The sequence below is a fragment of the Microtus oregoni genome, unplaced genomic scaffold (genome assembly GCF_018167655.1).
Source record: "Microtus oregoni isolate MIOR12 unplaced genomic scaffold, Mior012 000027F_ref0000203, whole genome shotgun sequence".
Lineage (NCBI taxonomy): Eukaryota > Metazoa > Chordata > Mammalia > Rodentia > Cricetidae > Microtus > Microtus oregoni.
The window spans coordinates 20,932,985-20,960,180 of record NW_024543086.1 but is presented as its reverse complement, the minus strand read 5'-3'; the positions used below and the strand labels follow the sequence as shown (position 1 = coordinate 20,960,180).

Here is a 27,196-nt window from a genome sequence, read left to right as displayed (position 1 = left end):
GGGCTCCTGTACTCACAGACACATCTGAAATTAGAATGTGAGAGGGGGGAAGCAATATAGCATCGCTGAGAGGGTCCTGTCCACCGCAGCACTGTGCAGACGGGAGCCACGCTGTCCCAGACAGAACCAGCGGTCACTTCGCTTGGTGCGGGGACAGGTATCATCGGATCCCTTCCAATGGAATTTGGCGATCCTGAATTCGGGGTGACCCTCCCCCGTGCCGGTTGTGTTCTGACGAAATGAGAGCAACTGGGCTCAACGTGAAGAAACCCCACCCACGCCAACACTGACGTTTGAGGCATGCCGGGGAGGGGGGGGGGTAGCAGCTCTTGGGCTTCGCCCCACCCTATGGCAGTGACTGTAAAGAAATGTAGAGTACCATGAATGCAGAGTAAGACGGTTCAGCAACACAGTCAGCGCTATCGGAGGCACTGGAGTTCAATGTCCCAGTCCTGTTTAACCATCTAATGAGAACAGTTGCTGTCCCACTGTCACCAGTATGAACAATTGTGGAGAATCAGAGAGGTACAGAAAGTCAGTCACCACAGCACACAACATGAGGCAGGTGTGGTGTCTGAGGAGCAACGGGGTAGGGCCGAGCACTGTGTGTTCAATCCGCAGTTCATTCAGATGGGTTTCTAGCTCCAGGCAGCAAAGCCCTATTCCTGGCGATGGAGAAGGGTGCATACCGCCCCCTAGCGGTAGCCCTGACTATTGCCGCAGCTCCTGTGCCCTAATAGCAAGCAGGCTTGGGTACCACCCTCCCCCCAATCAAAGCGTCCACAGGCTTCTACTAGGAACCCGCCCAGCTCCGTGAGCCTGATTTCCCCGTGGGAACAGACAGTGAGACTCCACAGCATCTCACGACCCTACACTAGGTCCAGCTGCCGGAGACTCTCTTCGGTGTAGAAAGCTGATCTGCTAGGAAGGACCAGGTTTCAGCAAGAAAAGACAACTCCAGTCAGGAAGGGCAGGAGGGGCAGCAGGAGGGGCACTGACAGCGGACCTGTGGCTTGATTGAGTTCGCACTGACAATCACAGGTTCCGGTTCTGGGTGTCATTTTCGGGCGGTTGGGGACTTGAGGGTCATAGCTGGGGGCAGGGCAGTCCAGCCACTTGGGCCCCATGGGCTGGGGGGAATCCGACTCAGATTTGATACTGCCCTTCGCAAAGCGCCAGAAAAGAGTGCCCTTGAAAAAGTAGGTGTCACCTGTAGGGGAGGAGACACCTCAGAGCCTTGGTCCAGGCCTGCCCCAAAGCCACTGCTCCTTTTTTCCACACCAACTCCCGGGCACGCCCCCTAGTTGTCATCCCTTCTCCATCTTTCTCCTTCCTTTCCCTCCCCCAGGGACTACAGTTCGCAAATGAGGATTTCCAGGGTTCCCCACACCTGTGTTGCTGACAGTGACGTCGTCTGGGGCAGGCGGCGCCCCCTCCCAGTGACTCAGGACGCGTGGGTAGCCAGGGTCTAGGCGGGCAGCCGCTTCGTCATATCGCCAGTACTGCTGGCCTCGGATCAGGTAGGTCTTGCCATTGAGAGGCCAAGAAAACACAGCGTCCACTTCTTCTCCCGGGGGAAGCCCAAACTCTACCAGTGGCCGCGCTGCGCCCTCCAGCTGTCGGTCCTGGAACACCCAGAACTGGGGGCCTGGAAGGAGGCAAGCTGATAACTTGGGCGGGGGATGGGGGGTTCCTTGGACCTGCCCTATCCAGTACCCATGACCCCTACCCACCGCTGAAAAGGATGATTCGGCCATCTAGGGGTCGGGCGTAAGCAGCCTGGATGACCCTCACGTGGGTGGGCAGCCCCTCCCAAAAGCGGTGCAGCCGAGCTGGTCGGGGCGACACCAGCTGTCCTGAGGGTTGGAGGCGCCAGAACCAGGGGCCTGCAGGGAAAGAAGGGAACAAGGCCTAGGGATACACAAGGTCAGAGATCTTGTCCCTTCACTGATGTCCCTCTATCCAACCCAGCGAGGGACTGGGCAGGGGCGGATCCCTCTACATATCAAGCAGATCTATGACCATCATTTTATGACCACACCACCGCTCCTTTTAAACGCCAACAATCTCACATCCTGGGAAACTTTGCAGCCTAGGTAGGTCACCTGAAGTACGCAAAAAGCCAATTATGCAGACTCGAGGGCCATCCTATTTGACTTACCTTTGAAGAAGAAGGTCTCCCCTCGGATATTGGCAATAGCATCAAAATTGCCCTCACAGCGATCAGGCACAGGTGTGGAGGGGCTGCAGAGGAATGGCGAGTGAACGGGTTAGGGCTGCCTATTCCTTGCTCTTGACTAGTCTGGCAAGGACGCTTCCCCCCCCCCCCCCCCGGGTTTTTGAGACAGGGTTTCTCTGTGGCTTTGGAGCCTGTCCTGGAACTAGCTCTTGTAGACCAGGGTGGCCTTGAACTCACAGAGATCCTCCTGCCTCTGCCTCCTATGCTGTGATTAAAAGCGCGTGTCACCATCTCCCGGCTCCCATCCACGTCTTTTGTGTGCTTGTATGTGCTCTGCCCACATGTATGCCTGTACCCCAGAAGAGGGCACCAGATCTCATTACAAATGCTTAGGAGTCACCATGTGGTTGCTGGGGATTGAACTCAGGACCTCTGGAAAACCTTATTTTTTGAGAGAAGCTCTCTTGCTGAACCTGGAGTTCATTAATTCAGCTAGGCTGGCATGCTTGTCTCCGCCTTCTTGAGTAATGGGATTACAGACCCAAGCCTCTGGCTTTCAGGGCTGTTTCGGGTCTGCATTCGGGTCCTCACACTTGCATGACAGTTGCTTTGCTAAAGACGCAATCTCCCCGATCCTTTTATTATTTTTTAAAATTTGTATTTATGTGTGTGTGTATACCACCACATGTGTGTGGGTGTCTGAGATCCACAAAGTGTCCTCCGGAGTGGGAGTTACGGGTGGCTGTGGGCAGTCTAGACTGGGTTCTGGGAACTCAATTTGGGTCTCAGAGAACAGCAAATGCTCTCAAATACTGAGTCATCTCTCCAGCACTTCATGGAGGACAGAGAACCAGGGTGCTGATCACGCAGCTAGTAGGAGACTCACCTGTCAGGGGGCAAGGCTGGAGGCTGTGGAGGTGGAGCCAAGGGTTTCCTTGTGGGCTTATCATACGGGGTATGGGACACTTTCCCTGTGGGGAGAGGCAGGCAGATATGAGTTCCCCAGATGTGCTGTATAGGTCACACGGAAGCTATACCTGGGGCTGGTTCTGGCATCTCCTTCTCATACCATAGAGCTGCTGCAATCCATCACGGTCATCTCGGGACAAACGGTATTTGTCAGGGTCACCCACTGGGCCCTGGTAGAAGGGCCTCATAATGGAGTCGGGAGCAGAAGAGTGACCAAGGCCTAGAGCGTGGCCAAACTCATGCACTGCTACTGCAAACAGGTCGGTTCCTTCACCATCTGGGGAGAGAGGACAGGGAGTGAAGCTAAGGCCTTCCCACACTGGGAAGGGAGCCAGGGACTGAGTCTGCTGGCCAGAAGGAAGACCCAGGAAACCCTGGGGTGAGGCCGCACCTCCTCTGCCCTGCCCCTCCTGAGTGGCACCCCTATTCCTGTACCATTCAACCATGCAGCAGATATGTTTGCTGTGACACTGGGACATGGGTAAAAAGACACCCAAAGGACACGAGGAAGCTGTACTTATGCTGCTGTAGCCCTCACCTGGGAAAGGAAAAATGCATATAGAAACTTAGGGTGCAGAGCCCTGGGGAACTAGGTACCCTACCACCACCACCCCCAACTCCAGTCTGTGTTTAGAAATTCCCCACTCTGGGAGCTGGAGAAATGGCTCAGCAGGAAAGAACGCCAGCTGCTCTTCCAGAGGTCCTGAGTTCAATTCCCAGCACCGACACGGTAGCTCACAGCCTGAGGCCCTCTCCTGGCATAAAGGTAGACAGAGCACTCACACACATAAAATAAATAAGTAAATCTCTTTTAAAAAGAAGAAGAGGAGGGGCTGGAGAGATGGCTCAGTGGTTAAGAGCATTGCCTGCTCTTCCAAAGGTCCTGAGTTCAATTCCCGGCAACCACATGGTGGCTCACAACCATCTGTAATGAGGTCTGGTGCCCTCTTCTGGCCTGCAGACATACACACAGACAGAATATTGTATGCATAATAAATAAATATTTGAAAAAAAGAAGAAGAAGAAGAGGAGGAAGAAGTGCTCACTCTGCTGGGGGTGGTGGTGCAGGCCTTTGATCTCAGCATTCGGGAGGCAGAGGCAGGAGAATCTCTGTGTGTTTGATGCCAGCCCAGCCTATATTGCAAACTAAAGTCTAGTCAGGACTACATAGAGAAACCACATCTCAAGAAATAAAAGGAAGAAAGAAAAGAAAAAGGGAAAGAAGCATCCCCCTTCCCAGTCTTCACCCCAGGGTCTCTTTCATCCCCTTTCTTTCTTTCTTTCTTTCTTTCTTTTTTTTTTGTTTTGTTTTTTGTTTTCGAGACAGGGTTTCTCCGTAGCTTTTTGGTTCCTATCCTGGAACTAGCTCTTCTAGACCAGGCTGGCCTCGAACTCACAGAGATCCGCCTGCCTCTGCCTCCCGAGTACTGGGATGAAAGGCGTGCGCCACCACCGCCCGGCACCCCCTTTATTTTTTCTTTTTTTTAATATTTATTTATTTACTTATTATGTATCCAATATTCTGTTTGTGTGTATGCCTGCAGGCCAGAAGAGGGCACCAGACCTCATTACAGATGGTTGTGAGCCACCATGTGGTTGCTGGGAATTGAACTCAGGACCTTTGGAAGAGCAGGCAATGCTCTTAAACACTGAGCCATCTCTCCAGCCCCACCCCCTTTCTTTCCATCCCTCCCTGGATCCACATTTCCAGGCCACTTCACCTCTCTGCCCACCTCTCCAGAGCCCTCACCCCTCCCACCTGCCACCCTTCCCTAACTGAGGGGGAAGTCAGAACTCAGCACTCCCAGACCACAGCCCCTGCTCTGGAGCCTCTTTCCACCACAGTTCCTTCCCTGGGGATTCCACCTAGGTCAGGACAGAGCCTCTCAGCGCTTGGCTTCATCGATCTGATTTTAGTGGTTAAGACCCACTAAAAGACACTAAAAGAGTTAGCAGAGCCAGGCGGTCTACCAGAAAGGCCTAGGTTCCCGAATGTGGCTCTGCCTCATAGATCCTAGCCAGTATTGATGATATTGAAAGTGAGATATGACTGGTCAACTGAAAAGCCGCTTGCCCTAACAGGAAAAGAAAGAAAGAAAGAAAGAAAGAAAGAAAGAAAGAAAGAATTTTTTTTTTCTTTTTTGAGACTGGATCCCACTATTTAGCCCTGGCTAGACTTTCATTCATTGTTCAGGTAACAGGGCTTGACCTTCATGCAATCCTCTTGTCTCTACCTCCTAAGCAAAAGTACTACTGTTATGTGCCACTACACTTGGCACACCAGGTAAATTCTAAAAGCAGCTTTGGCCAGGCAGTGGTGGCACATGCCTTTAACCCCAGCATTCTTGGGAGGCAGAAGCAGATGGATCTCTGTGAGGTCGAGGCCAGCCTGGTCTACACAGTGAGTTTCTCCATCTCCCATCATTCCACAGAGGGGAAACAGAGCCATCAAGGTCAGAGACAGAGCTGGCATGGACGCTGAGTGCCCTGGCTGTGCCTCTGCCTTTCGGCACATTCTGTCTTCAGATGAACCTGTTCGAACAACAACTGAACTTCCATGTTGGCTGCAGGTCATCTTATTGCCCTGCATCCTTTTACTGAGAAATCAGAGGAAGTTTGGTGTCTCAATCAGGATGTTCTTTCTCCTTCCTTATCTCACCTCTCTTGGGGCAACGTGGGGTTTCCGGGCCACCGAACCCCTTCCTGCACTGTTCTCAGGCTATGCAGGCGGAGAAATTTACATAATCACCCAAACTAACCCTGTGGGAGCCCTGGTGGACCATGTTCAGGGTGCCTGTCTTTCTTGTCTTTGGCCTAGCAGGTGGCTGCTTTGGTCCCCTCAACTTCTTATTCTAGAGTTGAAATGAGACTCGGGCGAGGCTCAGACTCAGTCCCCACCTGCATGTGCCACAGCTGGCAGGTGTGCTTCCTGTTTCTCAAGACAGGCAGGGCTGCGGATGTACTCGGTTGGTAGAGAGTGTGCCCACAATGCATAGAGCCCTGGGTTTGATTCCCAGCACAAGGTAAAATAGCCATAATGGTGCATGCATGTGGGGGAGATGATAGTAGACTGAGCAGGTGCTCAAGGCTATCCTTAGCTGCACAGCAAGTTTGAGACCAGCCTGAGATACATGAGACCCTTTCCCAAGAAAACAAACCCGGGGGCTGGGGTGATGGTTCAGGTATTAAGAATGTTTTACGGCTCTTCCAGAGGACTCCACTTTGGCATCCACCTCAAGTGGCTCACGATTGCCTGTAGCTCCAGGTCTAAGGGAGTCCGTACCCTGGCACCTGAACCCATGGGCATATACCCCCACACAGATGGGCATACACATGGCTAAAGCCAACAAAAATAAATCTTGAAAATAAGACTGAAAGCAAGCCAAACAAAAGGCAGGCAGTGGCGTGTGATGTCGTCCCTTTTGCTACACATGTGCACAGGGACAGATAGCTTCATGGTCCCACACTTGCCTCTTGTCTCCTGCCTGTGCCCACTTCTTCCTTTCTGTCCAGGCATCCATGCCCGCCCCCCATTTTTGAGACAGTGTATATAGACTCTGTAGACCAGGCTAGTCTAAGCTCACAGAGATCCGCCTGCCTGTCTGGCAAGTGCTGGGGTGAAAGGGGTGCTCTCTGTCCAGGCATCCACATCCACCCTTCTTTCTGTTGTCTCAACTGGGAGATCCAAAGCCTAGAACACTCCATTCTGAGATACTCTTTGGTCAAGGGGATTCTGGATTTACCAGTTTCTGCCCTTGCTTCCCAGTCAAGCTCCCCAGCCAGTGGTATAAACAGTCTACGCTTCCTCTTTTTTCTCACGCCTAAGGACAGTGTGAGATTCTTGTCACACCACGGAGCAAGCAGGCACAAAAAGGTCACTCGTCAGCCAAGGGGGGTGGGGGTGGCACATGCCTTTATTCCCAGTACTTCGGAGACAGAGGCAGGCAGATCTCTTGTGAGTTCGAGGCCAGCCTGGTCTACAGAGTGAGTTCCAGGACAGCTAGGACTACACAGAGAAACCCTGTCTTGAAAAAAAAAAAAAGTCACTTGTCCCCACATAACTAAATCCTGGCCATGTAACTTGCTGGACTTTTCCCTGCCTTGCTGTGCTTGCTGTATCTAACCACTTCCTCTGAACTATTATTCCATCGTCTTTCAGCCCGTTTTTCTCCCCACCTCCGGTTTGGGTTGGTTTTTGTTTGTTTGTTTTCCAAGGCAGCATCTCTTGCTTGCAGGCCTAGATCTCTTTATGTAGATTATTCCCTGGCTGGTCCACTTGTATCAGCCACCTTGCCTTTGACTCCAAATGTTGGGATGATAGGTATGTACCCACGCCCAGCGCCCCATCTCTCTTCCCAGCTACCTACTCAACGCCAAGACTCTCCGTTGCTCTGCCTTTGACTTTTGCATTCTATACTTTCCTCCTGGCACCCTTTAATCTCTCCCCACGCTCAGCTCTGAGAGCAGTTGGCAATGAAGTCAGCAGCACGGGTGCCAAGGAGTGAAAAGAACACAGACCACTCAGCAAGCGTGCACTTCTTCCCTCATTTCTTAGCTGAGGAAATAGAGAGCAACGAGTGGAGGAACCTGAGCTGATTCATCTTCAAAGCTGACCTGCTTGCACTGGAGACTGCAGCTCTGTGGTCTGCCCAGGCTCCCGGCCTGCATCTCTAGCCACGGTGTGCTGCAGGGTACTGCCTGCTGTGACTGGCTGCTAGTGGTGCTCCACACCTGGGCACCTGACCCAACTATCACCTCCCCACTCATCCTACCCTAGCGCAGTAAAAGACTGACTGATACAGAACTGAGAAGAGCTGGCCCCACATCCGTGTTCGGTTCTATTCCCCTCCTGCTATCCTTTCTCCTGAGAACCCTCTCCCTTGACAAACTGCTTAAGAACTTCTATCTGGCTGGATGGTGGCAGCGCACACCTTTAATCCCAGCACTCGGGAGGCAGAGGCAGGCAGATCTCTGTGAGTTCTAGCCTAGCCTGGTCTACAAAGAAAGTTTCAGGAGAGCCAGGTCTATACAGAGAAACCCTGTCTCAAAAAACAAAACAAAACAAAACAAAACAAACAAACAAACAAACAAAAGGATTGTAGTAAGTTTGAGGCCAAGCTGCAGCTACATAGTGAGATGGAGGCCAACCTAGGCTACAGAGTGACCCTGTCTTGAACAAAACAAAACAAAGAATGCTGAGCAACAGGTGTCACAGGCCAGATGGGCAAACCTTGTTCGTCTGAAGTGCATAGGACAGGGGACACTCAAGGAGAGCACACCAGCCAGTGAGCTGAGGACCTGGTAGCCAGAGGTGGGGAGCTGCTGAGAGGAGTTGGGATCAGGAGCATCGATGGCTGGAAAACAGAATTGTGGGTGGCATCAGTGATGATGATGTCACAGGTGAGAGTGGGCTCTAGATTGCAAAGGGTTTGGGAAAGAATTTGAACAACAGGATTTGGGAAGCAATGGGATCACATCAAATAGTTTTGCATCCTAGACATACTCCTGGATGCATGGGGAGGTGGAATCTAGGAGAGAGGGAAAGAGGCAGGAAGCGGCCAGAGAGTCCGGGTAAGAGAACATGGGAACTGCTCTTGGAGGGGCAGATCTGAGGGAAGTCAGAACAAGCCCAGCCCTGGCTGTCCTGGAACTTGCTCTATAGACCAGACTGGCCTCAAACTCCCAGAGATCTGCCTGCCTCTGCCTCCCGAGTGCAGGGATTAAAGGTGTGCGCCACCACACCCAGTTCTGGATTCTTGCTATCTGTCTTCAGCTGGTCTCGATTTCGCAATCCTCCTGCCACAGCTTCTCAAAAGCTGAATTACAGATTTGTGCTGTCACCCTCAGCGCCACCACATCCGGCACATTTCTATTTAAGCAGAAAGAGTCATCACTTCTAGGAAACCTCCCCTGCCCACGAAAGTCAAGCTGAGACTTTCCTCTGCTGTGATTTTTGGCTATCGCATCACTGTGCACAGTGGTGACAGTCACCCTTCTGCCTAAATTGGCGGGGTTTGAGTTTTTACATCATTGCATCTGTGAGCTGGGCATTTGACGAGGCAATGCTTTTGCTTGCTTGCTTTTCTTTCTTTCTTTTTTTTTTCTTCTTTTTTTTAGACAGGGTTTCTCTGTGTAGCCCTGGTTGTCCTGGAACTCACTCTGTAGACCAGGCTGTCCTTGAACTCACAGAGACCTGCCTTTTTCTGCCTCCCAAGTGCTGGGATCAAAGGTGAGTGCCACCACTGCCTGAGTTGGGCACTTGAAAGGCCTCTGTAGTGGTGATTTTGTATTGATTTGGTTGTGCCTATTGAACTGCTCAAACAGCAGCCCAGCTGTAAAGGTGTTTCAGAGATCTAACTAGGATCTGTTCTCACCGAAGCAAGCCACCCCAGTGCAGAAGGACCATATCCATCCAGCCCTAGGAACAGACACTGAGGTTCTAGGAGGGAAGAAATTCTGTCTCAAGACAGAAATCTACCTTGAGTTTTCCTAGTCCTTTACAAATTCTGGCCATGATAATCCCCACAATCCCCATAAGCCAACTCCTCAGAGCAAATCTCTTCGAGGACAGCCTGGAATAAAAAGTGAGCTCAAAGCCCGTCTGGGCTACAATAATGAGGTCAAATCTCAAAAACAAAAGCAAAACCCTCCTTTTAAATGCTTTTTAGGGGTCTGGGAGGGGCTGGGGACTGGAGAGGCAGTTTAGTGATTAGGAGCACTGTCTGCACTTCCACAGGATCCAGGCTCGACTCCCAGAAACCACATGATCGATCACACCATATTTAATGCCAGTTCCTCATCCTCTTCTGGCCTCAGAGGCACCAGGCAGTGCACCTGGTACACAGACATACATGCAGATAAAACACCCATACACATAAAATTAAAATTAAATCAACATAAAAAATAATTTTTTTTTTGATTTTCTGCAATGCAGGCTCCCACTATGTAGCCATGGCTAGACTCACCATGTAGAGCAGGCTAACCTCAAATTCACAGATAGCCACCTGCCACTGTCACCTGAGTGCTGGGATTAAAGCTGTGTGTTACTATGTTGGGCTGTGTGGTGTGTGTGTGTGTGTGTGTGTGTGTGTGTGGTGTGTTCTGAGCCCATAGATGCCGGATAAGCAGCACACCACTGTAGTACATGCCTCCAGCTTCTCTGGGGGATCCCTGACCGACACAGCTTTCACCAATCAATTAACTTAAACCTAGTTCTTCAGCACAGAGAGATACACAGAGGGAACCACTCTGAAGATGGAAACTTTTACCTTGTGACCCAAAAGTCCAGGTCTCCTCATCATCGAAGTGAGTGTCTCCAGAGATGGGGTGCTCTCCAGGGAAGAAGGCATGAGCCAGGGTGCCACCGGGTCCATCAAAGGGGTAACTGTCTTGGTGGTAGCTCCGGGAGAAATGGATAAGGATGTCGGGCTCCTGATGCTGAGAATCCACCTCCTGGAAGGTAAGGCCTGACTCAACAGCCCAGACAGCCAGGGCGTAACTCATGAGGGTCCGCACGGTCGACTGGCTCAACTGGGAGCTCTGAGGGAAGGACTGGATACTGAGGAGAGAGGAGGAGAGCCTGTGGCTGTGGAGGTACCGGCCAGCCAGGCAAGTCTGGGACCTGGTCAGCAGGTCAAGGGGAAGCAGAGGAACCAAGACCTACCTCCATGTCAGGGTGCGCTTCTTCCATACACTGCCGCTCAGAGCATAGCGACGGCGGCGCCTGACCAGCCCAGCAGCCCCCAGAATATCAGGCAGGGAGCAGCGGGGCTTATGCATGGCAGCTATTGTTTCTGTGTCTGTGGGAGACAGGCGTGGCGAGTGATAGGACAGTCCGTCATCACGGTACCCACTAACTAAGAAATTGACTCAATAGAGTTGAAAAGTTAGCTCAACAATTCAAGTCACTGGCTGCTCTTCTAGAGGGACCTGAGTTCAAGTCTCAGCACCCACCTGGTGGCTTACAATAGTCTGTAACTCCAGTTTCAGGGGACCTGACACCTTCTTCTGACCTCTATGAGGCATAGACAAACACACAGGCCAAACACCCGAACACATAAAATAAAAATAACTAAATGTTTAAAAAAGAAAACAAATGGCAGGAACCCAGACAGTCACTGGGAAAGCTAGCTCAAGCCAGGCGCCCTCTCTACCTGACCGTGGGTGGACTGGCCACCGTAGGAGGCACTTACAGGCTTCCCTGGCCCCAGCTGGCGGATGCTGAAGGAAGGTACCCCAAAGGTGGAAGGGGTTGTATTCGTATGTCTATAGGGTACGCAGTGCACCTGGGAGTGGAAACCAGAGGGCAACCTTGGTGTCCTTCCTGTGCTGTCAACCTTGGATTTGTTTGCTTGCTTCACTGACTTTGGTTTTCGGAGACAGGATCTCTCACATGGTCCAGAACTCCCCAACTAGGTTAGGTTAGACTGGATCTGCATCTCAGCCTCCACAGGGCTGGGATCACAAGGCCACTCCACCAGGTCCCTTTTCAGCTGGGTTCTAGAGCCCAAACTCAAGTCTTCAAGCTTGCAAGGTGAACGCTTTACCAACTAGGTCCTCTCCTCTTTCCTTTAAGACCAGAATCCAAACGACTGTGCTCTCCCCTTAAGGCTGTCCATCACTCTTTTTTTTTTTTCTCTCCTGGTTTTTCAAAAAAAAAAAAAAAAAAAAAAAGCATTCCTCTGTGTAACTCTGACTGTCCTGGAACTTGCTCTGTAGACCAGGCTGGCCGTGAACTTGAACTCAAGAGATCTGCCTGCCTCTGCCTCCCAAATGCTGGGGTTAAAGGCGAGCACCATCACCATCCCACCTGGCTTAAGTCCTCATGGGATGCTGATCAAAGTCTGAAGACCAGCAGGGGTCTTTAGTCTGCAGCACCTTGCCATTCCTTCTCACATTAGGCCCATCTGTAACCCCCTTTTCTAGCACCTCCCCTTTTCCAGGAGTCATTTCAGCTTCAAGTGAGGTCAAACTGCATCTCACTGGTAGCAATAGCAAACAGTAACCAAGAACATAGTGATGTCATACTCTGTTCCGGGCTAAGAAGGAACAGGGAGGGAGGGGTTTTTTCCTTGGAGATTCTCCAAGTTCCCTCTGCCTTTCTATTTAACTCCACAGGCAAGCCCTTGCCTCTACCTTCAAAATATACTCTCTGCCACATCCCCATCCCTACTCCCCAGCACCACCTGCAAAAGGCTCCTTCCTGTTCTCCAGCCACCCTCCACTCCTCATCAACAGACAAAAGAAGCTTAAGATCAAACCAGAACCGAGCAATATGGCATGGCCACTGTTTCCCAACGACCCATTCGGTGAAGCTAAAACAGGAAGACTGCGTGTTCAAGAGCAGCCTAAGCAACACAGAGAAGAACACCTGCCCCGACAAAAACAAAAACCAAAACCTGAAAGTCAGATGAAGTTAACTCCCTCCTTCCAGCCCTGCTCCCTGGTTTCTTATTATACTTGGAACAAACCTCTTTCAAGGTTACCTAATCACGCCCTTGCCTATGCCCCTCTGCCGTTCACTGCAGGCTGATAAACTGTGCCTGCTGCAGTTCTTCTGCAGTTACCGGACCATTTCCTCCCACATGATCCTGTGGCTGTGTCCTCCTATTTGTGATCTCAGCTTATAAGCTCACACGACACCTTTCAGAGTGGCCTGCCCAGCTAGGTGCAAACTCAGGCTGAGGCAGGAGAATCTCAAGTTTGAGGTCAAGCTGGCACCATTTGAAATCATTTTGCATATTGATGTTCTTGGTCTGTTTCTTTCTCCCTAATAATGCCAGCTCCAGAGAGTGTGGACCAGACCTGTTCCATCCCTGATGCCACATCGGAGCCTGACAAAGCCAGGACAGGATAGCTGGATGCCCGCAGACCTCCAAGGTCTGCAGGTTTCCTGCGGTTTAAAGGCAGAGGCAGGACTGCCCCATTCCTTGGTGGCCTACCTACCCATTTGACCTGTCTCAGGCAGGCCGGCAAATCTCTGCATGACTTTGATCGCATCCTGCAGCTTCTCAAGGCTCTGCAGCTGGGCTTGGGAAGGATCAGCCGGCGGCAGGTAGCCATAGCGAGTCAGCCAGTCCTAGGGCATAGGAGAGGAATGATAAAACCCTAAGGCAATGGGGCTTTCCCTTCTCACCGTTATTTGAAAAGTCCAACCCTCTAGGGAATCCAGAGCCAGAGCTCCTAGACCTGGATGATAGAACCCACCTCCCTTATACATACAGCCAGGGTCCCCACCCCCCAGCTCTGGGTTTGTCAGTCTTGATAGACGCAGCAGGTGAGGCCCCAGTTTCCCAATTTAGCTCCTTTCCACAGTTCCGAATCCCAGTCACCAAACCTCCAGATAGAGCCAGCAATCCAGGGGCCCAAGAGCCCATCCCCAGACACTCTTCAGGACATTTGAATCCAGCCCTCTCTTTCCTTCAGACCCAGGAGTCCGCCCTACCCCTTTCCTTTTACAGGCTCTCTATGATCCCAGGAGCCAGCGGACCCGAGCTCACCACGCCCAGGCTCATGTCCTGCGCCCTGGGAGTCCCGTGCACAGGCTGAAGCAGAAGAACCAACAGTAGCACCAGTAACCGGAGATCGAGCGCCTGCAGTCTCATGGCGCGTTCAGCTTGGTCCGAGGGGACACTCTCGAAGGGGCCCCGACTCCGTCCGCCCTGGGGGTCTGGAGGTACCCGGCGAAGATCAAGGGAGCCGACACAGGGTAGTAGAGATGTGCAGGAGAAATCCGGGATCCTAGGAGACACAGCAGGGGCTGACAGGCGATTGCCGAAAGTCGAGGTGGGGCTGGGGGTCCTGGGAGCGTGAGAAGGTACAGGAGAGGACAGAGGTCCGATAAAGAGTTCTACTACGGGGACCTCTCCTGTCCCCCGGCCCCCAGGTGCTGTCCCGGCCTGGGTGCTGCGCCAACTGCCCCACCTGCAAGTGAAAGCCTGGATGGGGCGGGGCTCACAGCAGTAAGTGCTAAGGGCGCGGCGGGGAAGTAGTCCAATCTTCAATGTCCAGCACGAAGGGGAGGACCAGGGGTTCAAACCCGCCCCCGCCCCCCGCGCTGGTCCTCACTGGGCTGCAGGGACTCTCCGGCGAGCTCAAGGAATAGAGGTGGAGCAAGTGGTCTGATGTGTCGTCTCATCCACAGCCTCCGTCAAACGTTTCTCTTCCGCCGGGCGGTGGTGGCGCACGCCTTTAATCCCAGCACTCGGGAGGCAGAGGCAGGTGGATCTCTGTGAGTTCGAGACCAGACTGGTCTACAAGAGCTAGTTTCAGGACAGGCTCCAAAACCACAGAGAACCCTGTCTCGAAAAACCAAAAAAAAAAAAAAAAGTTTCTGTTCCCAGATCCGTGGGTTTCAGGACTTCAGGAGCAGGCCTTGCTTCTGCTTCCTTAGGATCGTAAGCCGGGGGAGGGGTGGCCGGAGCTCCCCTCCCCCCACGCATCCTGTTGCCCTGCCGGGGGACCCCAGGCTCCCAGCAGGCAGTTCAGAAGATGCTTCCTTCACCGCAGGATCCCAGCCCGGGCCAGATGTGCTCAGCGTGATTGCCCGGTCCATTCATTGTCCAAACCAGCCTAAAAGGCTCTGCTCGGAGCATCCGGCGCTGGCTCCTCTAGACCCCAAACTCGGCTGTTTCCGCCCAGGTACTAGGCATTTAAACCCCAAACCTGCACAAAGAGGAGACAGCAAAAGATGGAAGAGGCAATCCTTGGGGAAAGGGCACGACCTGGGGACCAGCAGAGCACACACACACACACACACACACACACACCGCGCCCACCTCCAGCCAGAGTACCCTAGCGAGGAGACTAGACGCGTGGAGGACAGCTGAGAGGAATCGGGCTGCAGGCCGCGGGACAGATGGAAGGAAAGCGGTCAGTGGACAGCGTGTTGACGCTGGGCATTAGGAGCAGCAGGCGGAGGTCCATTTGCATTTCAGACAAAACAAATATCTGGGCAGGATGAGCGAGCTGCAGATGTAAACTAAAACACTGGTATCCTGTATTCTGCAGAGCCGTGGACAAATATCAGACTGGATGACTTACACAAAAATTCATTTCTCACAGTCCCAGAAGGTCAAAGAGACTGCACAGTGGGTTTCCCCTAAGGCCTCTGGCCATAGAGAGGGTTGTTATCTTTTCAGAGGTCACATCTGCTTGTATGCCTTGCTCTCTCTTCCCCTTGTGGGTACACCTGTCGTTTGGTTTACCATAACCAACTTTTTTTCTTTCTTTGTTTTTTAGTTTGTGGGGTTTTTTTGCACTTTTTTTCTCTCCTACATTACATCCTGATGGCAGTTACCTCCCTCCAATCCTCCCACCTCTTCCCTTCCTCCCCCCCCCATCCACCCCTCCTTCTGGCCTCTGAAGGATATCCCCCTAATAAATTACAATAAACCAGGTGGTGGTGGTGGCCCAGGTCTTTAATTTTAATCCCAGCATTTGGGAGGCAGAATCAGGAGGATTTCTGGGTGTGAGGTCAGCTTGTACTACAGAGCGAGTTCCAGCATAGTCAGGGCTACAAAGAGAAACTTTGTCTCTAAAAACGAAAAAATAAAATAAAATAAAAACAAAAGAAACAAAGCAAAACTAACGAACAAAAAAGGAAGAAAGAAAAAACAAAAACAGAACCTCACTCTGTAGCTGGGGACTCTGTACTAGACCCTAGCTCACTGAGCTCGTGGTAATCCCCTTGCCTCAACCGCTAGAGAGGCTGTGGCAAGAGTTCTTTGAAAATGCCCAGGGCTTTCCAGCTTTAAATCTCTCCAGAGTGAGGGAACATAAGGTCGCAGCTTGGTTAGACGTCTGGAACGCACATTTTAAAGCCATTGACAAATCAACACTTTTTTGTGGTTGTGAGCCTACCCTTTAACAGTTGAGCCATTTCTCCAGCCTGCAAGGGGGTTAGAGGCAGGTTGGCATTGGGCTGCACCCCTGTGCTCCCAACGCTTATCAAAGTCAGGGATGGAGAGCTGACTCAGCAGTTAAGGGCACTGGCTGTTCTTCCAGAGGACAGGGTTCAATTCTCAGCACCACACTGTGGCTCACAACTGACTGTAACTCCAGTCCAAGAGAATCTAATACCTTCTGGCCTCCTTGGGAAACACATCCACACAGTGCACAGATGACATGCAGGCAAAGCACCTAGTAACATACACATAGAAACAATTGAGAAGACATGTAAGAGGTCAGGGTCATCTTCACATCAAAGAATGAGACCAGCATGGGAAACATCAAGTATTGTCTGTTGTTCCTTTGCGGAACTACAGCTCCCAGCGTTCCCCTGGACCATGGACACATTTCCCAGAAGCCTTTGCATTCCTCGTTAAAAGGAGAGGGTCACTATGAACTCCCTCTCTTCCCCCCCCCCGTTGTGTCAGCACACCTGCACCTGCCCGCTGTTACCCCTCCCCCATTAAAAGTGCATCCACGTGGGACCTCCATGTGTCTGTGTTTTCTTCCCCGTGTAACGTCTTTACCCTCTAACCTGCAGACAAGAAAGCCAGTCAGAAATTAGGAACAACAGTGTCCAATAACAAAACAGAAAAACAAAGAGGTTCGGTGGTGGTCTATGCTTTTGATTCCAACCCCAGCACTGTGAGTTCAAGGGCAGCCTTGTCTGCATAGTGAGTTCCAAGCTAGCCAGGGCTATATAGTAAGACCCTGTTTCAAGCCAGGCAGTGGTGGTGCACGCCTTTAACCCCAGCACTCCAGGAGGTAGAGGCAGGTGGATCTCTGGAGTTCCAGGCCAGCCTGGTCTACAGAGCAAGTTCCAAGACAACCAGAACTATACAGCAAAACCCTGTCTCAAAAAACAAAAAATAAAACGCTGTTTAAAAAAACAAACAAACAAACAAATAGCTAGGCAACTAGGAGAGGCATCCCTGTGGTTTTTTAGGCTAACTTGATCTACGTAACAACTTCCAGGCCATCCAGGACTGCATGACTGAGACTTAGTCTTAAAAAAAAACACAACAAGCCGGGCGGTGGTGGCGCACGCCTTTAATCCCAGCACTTGGGAGGCAGAGGCAGGCAGATCTCTGCGAGTTTGAGACCAGCCTGGTCTACAAGAGCTAGTTCCAGGACAGGCTCCAAAACCACAGAGAAACCCTGTCTCGAAAAAAAAAACACAACAAAAAAAAAAAAGAGAGAGAGAGAGGGCTAGAGAGATGGCTTGGTGGTTAAGAGCATTGCCTGCTCTTCCAAAGGTTTTATTTTTTTTTATTTTTTTTTAAAGAGTTATTTATTTATTATGTATACAATATTCTGCCTCCATATATGCCCACACTCCAGAGGAGGGCGCCAGATCTCATTACAGATGGCTGTGAGCCACCATGCGGTTGCTGGGAATTGAACTCAGGACCTCTGGAAGAGCAGCCAGTGCCCTTAACCACTGAGCCATCTCTCCAGCCCTCTTCCAAAGGTTTTGAGTTCAATTCCCAGCAACCACATGGTGGCTCACAACCATCTGTAATGAGGTCTGGTACCCTCTTCTGGCCTGCAAGCATACATACAGATAGACTATTGTATACATAATAAATAAATATTTAAAAAAAAAAAGAAAAGAAAAGGAGACAGGAAAGGTGCTGAGGTCCAGATGGCAGAGCGCTTGCTTAGTGTTCAGAAAGCTGGGGATTCCATCCCAGCAGAGACTACAGTGAACATGGTAACACTCCCCCATCAACTTAGTAGGGAGGGAGGGATAGAAGAATCAAAGTTCAAAGCCATCCTCAGCTATGTAGTGAGCAAGAGGGCAGCCTGGTCTACATGAGACCCAACCTCAAAAACAAGCAACGGCCGGGTGATATAGTGGTGCATACCTTTAATCCCAGCACTTGGGAGGCAGAGGCAGGTGGATCTCTGTGAGTTCAAGGCCAGCCTGGTCTACAGAGTGAATCCCAGGACAGCTAGGGCTACACAGAGAAAACAGGTCTCAAAAAACAAAACAAAACAAAACAAAAAACAAAAAAAAAAGCCACAAACAAACAATAAAATCCAATGGAGTCCAAATCCTTGCTACCGGTGAGAGCGGAAACCGCTCAGGAGCTAGTTTGCAGCTGATGTTAGACAGAGCTGACGAGTCTAGCCACCATGAAGATGAAAGATGGCTGCAAACCCCTTGTCACTTAGGAGATGCCATCTAATCTCCCCATCCTGGGCTGATCTAGCCAGGCAGCCCAGACACCAGGTGTGGGTGTGAAGAAACTTTCCACTGAATTCACCCCCTCCAGCGGCAGGGCTCTGCCAACTTCATACCTGTGTGAGAGATTGAGGGACTGTTGGTCTCGGGTGTGACTGTATGGAGCGCTTGCCTCGCTTGTGAAAGGCCTTGGTCCACTCCCTCAAAAAAAAGCTGTTAAGCATCTAGGTTGCAAGGTAATTCGTAATTATTACCCAGCAAGTTCCTGGAGCCCTCCACCCAGTAACTCCACCCTCGTGTATAAGACAGAGTGGAACTCCCTCCCGAGTGTCCATAGAGATGCACAGGCAGACCAGGCTGAGCTCAAATTCGCTACATACCGAGACTGCCTTCTGACGGGCTACCATGTCTGGTTTTCTGCCGTTCTTTAGACAGGACCTGGTGCAGTTTAGTTAAAAATGCCACATTCCTAGACCTAGATGTGCTCACGTTATTGAAAATATGAAGAACCCAGCACTCAGGAGGCAGCGGGAGGCGGATCCCAGTGAGTTTGAAGCAAGTCTGATCTGCATAGTGAGTTCCAGGCTAGTGAGATCCTGTCCCAAAAAAAAAGAAAGAAAAGAAAAGAAACTGAGAGCGAACTGCAGCCGGGTGGTGGTGCTGCACACTTGTCCTCAGGAGATACGAGCTAAAGGAGACAATAGTCTAGCCAGAATGGAAATGCGCATTTGTCTACGCAGTGCTCGCAGTCTGAGAGGAAGTGGTGAGCATCCATTATACTCTTCCACAAGCTCTTTAATTGAAGGGTTTTCAAGCCTAGTGACAGTGAATGTCCGAGCATCCTGGTGTCTTAAGAAGAGACAGCTCATTTAGTAAAGTGCTTGTAGAATTCCATACCTGTAACCTCATTGCTGGAGAGGGGGCAGAGATAAGCACATCCCCAAGGCGCACTGGCCTGCCAACCTAGCTGTACCTGTTAACTTCAGGCTCAGCGAGAGATCTTGTTACAAAAAACAAAGACGAAGCCTGGGGTGGTGGCGCAGGACTTTAATCCTAGCCCTTGGGAGGCAGAGGCAGGTGGATCTCTGTGAGTTCAAAGCCAGCCTGGTCTACAAGAGCGAGTTCCAGGCCAGCCAGAGGTACACAGTGAGACACCTCTTTCAAAAACAAAACAAAACAAACAAGCTAAATGCAAATGAAAGAAAAGATGAAGGGCTGTCTTCTGTAGGTACCACCTGCATGCATGAAAGGACAGATGAAGGGCTGTCTTCTGTAGGTACCACCTGCATGCATGAAAGAAAAGATGAAGGGCTGTCTTCTGTAGGTACCACCTGCATGCATGTGCACACACATATGCACTCATGCACATAAGTCAAATAATAAAATGTTTTAAAAATAAAGATAAAGAAGGATTGAAGAAAGCCATGCAACACCGACCTCTGGCCTCCGTATGTATGCTCACACATGTGCATATGTGTATATATATGAACATATATATACAACATTATATATATATGAACACATCACAAAAACATGCTTATACAATTCACACACACACACGAGTATCAAACCCAAAGGCCCACATCCTATCTATGACTTCCTTTTAAAAAATTATTTATTTATGTGTATGAGTGGTTTACCTGCATTCGTTCATGTGCACCATGTGTCTCTGGTTCCCAAGAACGCCAGAAGAAGCCATGAGCCGCCCTAGAACTGAAGCTGCAGAGAGATGCGGGCCACCATGTGGGTACTGAGAAGTGAATCCTCTGCAAGAGCAGCTGTGGCGGACCGTGACTTTAACTAGGCAAAGACGGTTTCCATCTGTTTAGTTATGTGAAGAGGTGTTGCACTTGTTTCACCTTGCCTGCCTAAGGCAACTGTTTGGTTTAATAAAAAGCTGAACAGGCAATAGCTAGGGAGAAGAGAGATGGGCATGGCTGGAGGGCAGAGAGAATAAGTAGGAGGAGAAATCTAGGCAAAGGAGAGAAGGAGGAGGAGAGAACAAGGAAGAGAGAGAGGGACACGCCCAGGCCCAGAAGCCAGGAAGCCACCAGCCAGACACAAGAAGCAGTGAAACTCAGATAAACAGAAGGAAAGTACAAAGCCCTGGGGCAAAATGCAGAGGCAAGAGAAACGGGTTAAGCTACAAGAGCTAGCCAGAAATGAGCTTAAGTCTGCCAAGCATTCTTAACCATGTCATAGTTTGGGAGCTGGTTGGTGGCCCAAAAGAAAAAGCCAGGTACTAGCAGCAATTACTCTTCAACCACTGAGCCATCTCTCCAGCCCCAAATCTACTTTCTCTTATTTTATTTTAAAGTTAACTAACCTTATTTTATGTGCATTGGTGTGAAGGTGTCAGATCCCCTGACAACTGGATCTTCAGACAGTTGTGAGCTGCCATGTGGGTGCTGGGAATTAAACCCGGGTCCTTTGGAAGAGCAGTCAGTGCTCTTAACCACCCAGCCATCTCTCCAGCCCCCAAATCTTTCTTTGGGGACAATGTGGAAAAGCCATGAAAACAATGGTTCAGCAGCCAGGGGTTTGACCCTGACCAGTCTTGGGGGAGCTCCCTAGAGGATGCAATTCAGTGAGTAGCGTACTCACTTAGCATGCACGGAGCCCTGGGTTCATCCCCAGCATCATGTAAAATGAGTGCAGTGGTACAGGTACAAACCTGTAATACCAACACTCAGATATGAGTAGGTGTCAGAAATTCAAAGCCAACATCAGCTAAAAACAAAACCAAAAACACTTAAGGGCTGTGATGTGGTTCCACGTTAGACATTCCAGCATTCTGGAGGCCTTAGTTCAGTGTCTTCGTGGAAAATCAAAGGTTAAAAAAAACTTTCAGATTTTAAATTTGGCCATGCACAGTGATGCACACCTTTAGTCTCAGTATTCAGGAGGCAGAGGCAGGTGGATCTCTGAGTTTGAAGCCAGCCTGATCTACAGAGCCAGTTCCAGGACAGCCAGGGCTATACAAAAAAACGGTCTCAAAAAACCAAACAAGCATTTAAACTTATATATTAATCCTTGTGATAAGTAGAATTGTATCCCCTGGAATATATGAAGAAGCCCTTTGTCCAGAGACCTAAGCATGTGACTTCATTTGGAACTAGGATTTTTGCGATGACTCTAAGGATCTTCCCACAAGACTATGCTGGATTAAACAGGCTGTACCTCCAGTGATTGACATCCTTGTCAATGGTGGTTTGAGTCATAGAAACACAGAGGGCAAGGCCATGAGGAACCTGGGCGGAAAGGTGAAAGGCAAGAAGTGGGGAACATTTCTCAAACCCTGGAGGCTGGGAGAAAACAGGTGCACTTGCTCTGGAAACCCCAGCAGAGGTGGCACAGATGGCGGACTTCGTCCTCCGGAACTGTGAAAAAGCACATTGCTCTTGTTAAATCATAGTCCGGGACAATTTGCTTTATCGGTCCTGAGAAACTAAAATCACAACCTCAATAGGTTGACTTTTGGGATAAGGTTTTGTTGTTGCTATTGTGTTTGGGACAGACTCTCATGTAGCACAGGCTGGCCTCGGACTAGCTAAGGAACCTAAGATGACCCAAACACCCAATCTTCCTGTCTGCACATCTCTTGAAGGCTGGGATTATAGGCGTTTACTTCAATGCTCAGCTAAGGCAAAATCTTGATATATAGTCCAGGCTGGCCTGGAACTTACTATGTAGCTCAGGCTATTCCAACTAATGGAAATCCTCCCAGCTTCAGCGTCAGGAGTGCTGGGATTGCAAGCCTCCACCCTCACACTTAGCCGGCTTGTCTTAACTGGGGCTGGATCTTGGAAACATTCTTATTTATGCATTTTGAGTGTGTCTGGTAAGGTGCTAGGGCGCCACAGTACAAGTGTGTGGAGGTTGGAAGACAGCTTACAGAAGTCGGTTCTCTCCGTCCACCATGTAGGTCCTAGGGCTTGAACTCAGGTAGTCAGACTTAATGGTGGGTGTGGAGCCATCTCACCAGACCTTGAAAACAATATTTAAAAAAAAAAAAAAGCAGCAAGTTGAGCAGAGCTGGGTTTCTGTTCTGACCTCTATGGGCTCCTGCACACTTGTGGTGCACATACATGCACTCAGGCACACATGCACACTCTACAGTGAGTGCTGAGGGCCATGGAGGGTAAGCAGGCCTTAGGGGTGCCTCTGAGAAAGACACAGGCAAGGAACACTTGGCAGAGCAGAAACGGCGGCCATCACAGGCAGTGCTGATACGCGTTTTCCTGGGGAAGGAAAAAAGTAACCAGAGATCACAGTGCTCTTTCTCCCCGCTCTATGTCTCCCCCACCCCTTGAACTCATATTGCTGAAGCTGCTCTCGAACCCCCGATGCTCCTGACGCTACCTCCCATGTGTTAAGACTTCGGGATGTGGTACTACACACAGGGCTTTCTCAGAGTATTGTAAGTATTATAAGAGTATTATATATTATATCTGTAAAAGAGAAAGAAAACTTTTGATGACCTACCAGAACTGAAAAAGGCCCTTATGAAAAAGAAATGGAAACCTGTATTCCACCTAAATGGGAAATGAAAAAGAACCTGAATGGCCCACAGTGGCTTTCTTCCTTTCTCTTTTCTTCTGATCAGGCGCTCATGTAGCCCAGGCATGACTCTGAACAGCTGATCCTCCTCCTACTTCTCCCCGAGTGCTGGGATCACAGGCTGCGCCATGCCTGGTTTATGTGGTATTAGGAATTGTATTTAGAGCCTCGAATGTTAGGCGAGCGTTTTAAGCACTGAGCTATATCCCCAGTGGTTTTTTGTTTTGTTTTATTTGTTTTGTTTTTTAACATTTTTTTATTTTTATTTATTATGTATATAGTGTTCGGTCTGCACATATGCCTACTCGCCAGAAAGGGACACTAGATCTCATTACAGATGGTTGTGAGCCACCATGTGGTTTCTGGGAATTGAACTTAGGACCTCAGGAAGAACAGTCAGTGCTCTTAACCGCTGAGCCATCTCCCCAGCCCTGTTTTGTTTCGTTTTTCAGTTAAGAGACAAGATTTCATAAGGTAGTCCAGGTTGGCTTGGAACTCACTCTATAGCCCAGGCTGGTGTCAGACTCCCAGCAATCCCCTTGCGTCAGAGTGCTGGAATTACAACAAAAGCCATCACACCTGGCCTCCCTTGGCTTCTTTCTGTTTTGAATATCACCCAAAACCCAGAGGAGAAGCTAAGTCTGATGGTTGTGAGCCTGTAATCCTAGTACTTGGGAGGTTGAGGCAGGAGGATCAGGATTTGGAGCCAACCTGGGCTACATAGTGAGTACCTGTCTCCAAATATTTGTTTCCTGATTTGGGGATATTTTATTTAGATAAAGATGTGTAGCATGTCAAAAGGCAGGAGCCTTCCATGATATGTGAAGAGGCGGGGGGCTTAGGTAAGGCCACCTGCCTTCAAAGGACCATCCAATGAAGCACCTAGAAAACTCTTAGATCCTGGTCACCAAAGGAAGGGGAGGAGGAAGCTGGGGATTCACTGTTACTGGGGTGGGGTTAGCCGGCAACAAGATTCTGGCTACCCTAGGTGGTGGTTGGCCTGGAGCAGGCAAGGGACATTATTCTAAATCACCAACGCAGGGTTTCCCAGACTCCAGTGCTTGCTCCCTGGAGAACAGAGGGCTGAAGAGCTGGAGGGTGGGCTCTGGGTAGATATGCTGGAGGGTTCCACTTTCCGGAGATGCTTGTGCCTACTTCTGCATTGCAGGTGTAGGAACCGAGCCAGGGGCTCTTCCTCCTGCTTCAGGAAGCTCTCTGGGTTTGTGTCCCCAAAAGGCCCAAGTCAGGAAACCACAGGATTCAGCAAGATGCCCCTTACCCAAGTTCTAGATGTCCTCATAGTGGTGGCCCAGCTTTGACTACCAAGGGAGTGACCGAGGACCTAACCTTGGGTACAGGTCCCTATTCTAGGCTCCGAATGGTCTTCAAAATTCCAGGTCTCCCTCACCCAGAGCTGGCAGTGCTGCCCCATGGCATCCCTCTCACAGCAGGTGACAGCAGGTACATGACATCCAAGGGACTCAAGAGCTAATGTCTTCATACTCTTCCTGAGGAGGTGGCCCTGTGCCCATGGAGGCACACGGAGAATGATGGAAAAACTAGGCGATAATTGCATCACAAGCGCCTACCCACCTCGTACTTTGAACTTAGACCCATTTTGGATGGAATTATCCCAAGTCGAAAGGAGCTGAAGATGGACTGGGTTAGCAGCTGTGTTGGGTGTGGTCTGTGTAGTCCAGCAATGGCTGTCTCACAGTGGACAGGTCTGGGAGATACTGAATGTCTCAGCCGTCCCGGTCTGGCACTGAAGACCTGGAATATTCCTGGAGAGCTGCTGGTCTGCAGTCTACACTGGAATCCAGAAGTCGGTTCTCATATTGGTGAAGGCATGCCTCAGCAACAGGATAGATGAACCTGCCATGGAGCGTGGGGACAAGCAGACCAAAAGCAAAGTTTCTTCTTCTTCTTCCATGCCCTTTTGTTTTTGTTTTGAGACAGGGGCTCACTTCATAATTCTGGCTGTACTGAAACTCACTATGTAGACCAGGCTGGTCTCAAACTCCCAGAGACCTGCCTGCCAACTTCTGGAATTCCTCAAAATACTCAACCATTCCAACACAGAATTTTCCTGTGTAACAGCTCTGGCTGTCCTGGAACTCAATTTGTGGTCCAGGCTGATCTCAAACTCAGAGATCTGCCTGCCTCTGCAGGTATCTGCTACCAAGCCCAGGCTCAAAACACTTTGTTATTGTTGTTTGTTGTTGGGGTTTCTGTCCCACCTGGTCCCTGAAGTCGTTAAGTCCCAAAGAAATCACACAGAAGTCTACATTAGTTATAAACTGATTGGCCCAGTATCTCAGGCTTCTTATTAACTATTACAACTTATATTAGCCCATTATTCTTATCTGTGTTAGCCACATGGCTCAGTACCTTATTAAGTGGGGTAATCACATCTTGCTTCGTCTGTGGCTGAGACAGAACTGCAGACTAGGACTTCCTTCTTCCCAGAATTCTCCTGTTCTCATTGACCTGCCTCTACCTCCTATCTGGTTGTCCTGCCTGGCTACTGACCAATCAGCATTTATTTAAAATATAATTGACAGAATACAGACCATTGTCCCACACCAGTTGTTCTAGACAAAGTTTCTCTGTAGCTCTAAAGCCTGACCTGGAACTCACTCTGTAGACCAGGCTGGCCTCAAACTCACAGAGATCCACACATCTCACATGCTGGGATTAAAGGCATGTGCCATCACCACCCAGCTCAAAATGATTTTTTTAAAAATAATTTATTTATTTGTAATTTATATACATTGGTGTTTTTGTCTGCATGTATTTCTGTGTGAGGTGTTGGATCCCCTGACAACTGGAGTTACAGACAGTTGTAAGCTGCCATGTGGGTGCTGGGAATTGAGCTCGGGTCCTCTGGAAGAGCAGTCAGTGCTTCATCTCTCCAGCCCCCAAAAATGCTTTTTTAAAAACGGTGCTGGCAATAGTAGCCCAATAGTCAAGACTTTTTTTTTTTTTAAGTCAAGGGCACTTGCCCACTATTTGTGAGACCCTGGATCCAATCTCTGGTACTGAAAAAACAAATAAACCAAAACAAAACCCTGCTAAACTGAAGAGAATACTGGAAAAGAATATTATTGTACATTGAGTTAAATAACCTGGAATAGAAAATTAGAAGGGGGGGCAAAGGATCAAAGAGCAAGAGAATAACGAAGAAGATGAAGGACGCCTTGGTTCCAGGAGAATTTTCTCCTTGTCTATAGAGCATCTCTCCCATCCCAAACACAGCAAACTATTTTCCCTTGCTCAGTGTTTTGAGATTGAGTCTCCTGCTTGTAGTCCAGGATGGTCTGTAACTTCGTACATATGTCGAGCTGGCCTAAGTTCAGGTACCTGAGTATTCAAATTATAGGCATGGACCCCTACGCCTGGAAATATAATCCACTCTCCTCCCTCCCTTCCTTCCTTTCTTTCTTCTTCTCTTTCTTTCTTCATCTCTCTTTCTTCCCCTCTTTCTCTATCTTTCTTTCTTCCTCTCCCCTCCCACTTTCTTTCTTTTAGCTCTAGTAGACCAGGCTGGCCTCAGACTCACAGAGGTCCTCCTGTCTCTGCCTCCCGAGTGCTGGGATTAAAGGCGTGTGCCACCACCACCTGGCATAATTCCTTTTTTCTAAGGAAGAAAATGAGATGCAAGGCTTCAGAAGGTTGTTTGTTTTGGGTTTTGAGCCAGCGTCTTGCCTTGTATCTCAGGCTGGACTCAAGATCACCATTCTCCAGCCTTGGCCTCCCACATGCAGGCTCTGAAGCAGTTCTTGTTGACCCACAGAATAAACTAGCTGTATATAGGAACAGCATGTCTTTAATCTAGTTTTGCTATAGCCTATATGACATCACTATAGTGCTAAATGCTACTCTGTAGTTGCTAAAAACATTGCAGCTATTTTCTTGACATTCTGAAAGCTTCTATATAATTTAAAAAAATAAATTAACAGTGTGCTCAGTATGAAATATTTCATACAAAGCTTTTAAGTCCTCCCCACATACGCCTATTGTTCATAGACTTCATACATGGCATAAAAGCCCGGAGACACTGTGGTTTGGAACCAAGCCCTTCCTGCTCTGTTGCCTGTGTGGAAGAGAAGGGAGGACTCTAGGGTTGTTCCCCTGGACTCTAGATGCCCAGCACAACTAGGTCAAGGTACTGTAACATCTGGGAAGGCTTCCCCAAGAAGGAGACTCCCTCCCTCCACTCCTAGCCATGGCTCACTAGGGGCTAGTTAGATGGAGAGGAGATGGGAATAGGTGTGGAAGCTGGGCACGGGCCTCTGGATGCCTGGCTGGCTTGGGAGCCCCATTGAAGAGCACAGGAGGGCTGTTGAATG

General features: G+C 49.8%; 1 protein-coding gene across 1 annotated transcript; it reads right to left on the bottom strand.

Moving 5' to 3' along the window:
• Nucleotides 1-442: 442 nt before the first annotated feature.
• On the bottom strand, nt 443-14,330 carry Mmp25 (matrix metallopeptidase 25). Its single transcript, XM_041676464.1, has 11 exons — nt 14,216-14,330; nt 13,648-13,888; nt 13,094-13,226; nt 10,812-10,947; nt 10,417-10,706; nt 3,249-3,425; nt 3,066-3,150; nt 2,162-2,244; nt 1,734-1,886; nt 1,391-1,648; nt 443-1,210 (listed from the first exon to the last, which is right to left on the bottom strand). The coding sequence occupies exons 2-11, from the start codon at nt 13,750-13,752 to the stop codon at nt 939-941; spliced, it is 1,692 nt and encodes a 563-aa protein (XP_041532398.1). The 5' UTR covers nt 13,753-13,888; nt 14,216-14,330; the 3' UTR covers nt 443-938.
• Nucleotides 14,331-27,196: the final 12,866 nt, after the last annotated feature.

What these genes read in the sequence shown, in the direction of transcription:
- Mmp25 (XM_041676464.1), bottom strand. Translation starts at nt 13,752, where the DNA reads ATGAGACTGCAGGCGCTCGATCTCCGGTTACTGGTGCTACTGTTGGTT. An exon ending in AGGACATGAGCCTGGGCGTG is followed by an intron (nt 13,227 to 13,647) that starts GTGAGCTCGGGT and finishes CCTATGCCCTAG; the next exon opens with GACTGGCTGACTCGCTATGG. An exon ending in CTGGACTTTTGGGTCACAAG is followed by an intron (nt 3,426 to 10,416) that starts GTAAAAGTTTCC and finishes CTCTCTCCCCAG; the next exon opens with ATGGTGAAGGAACCGACCTG.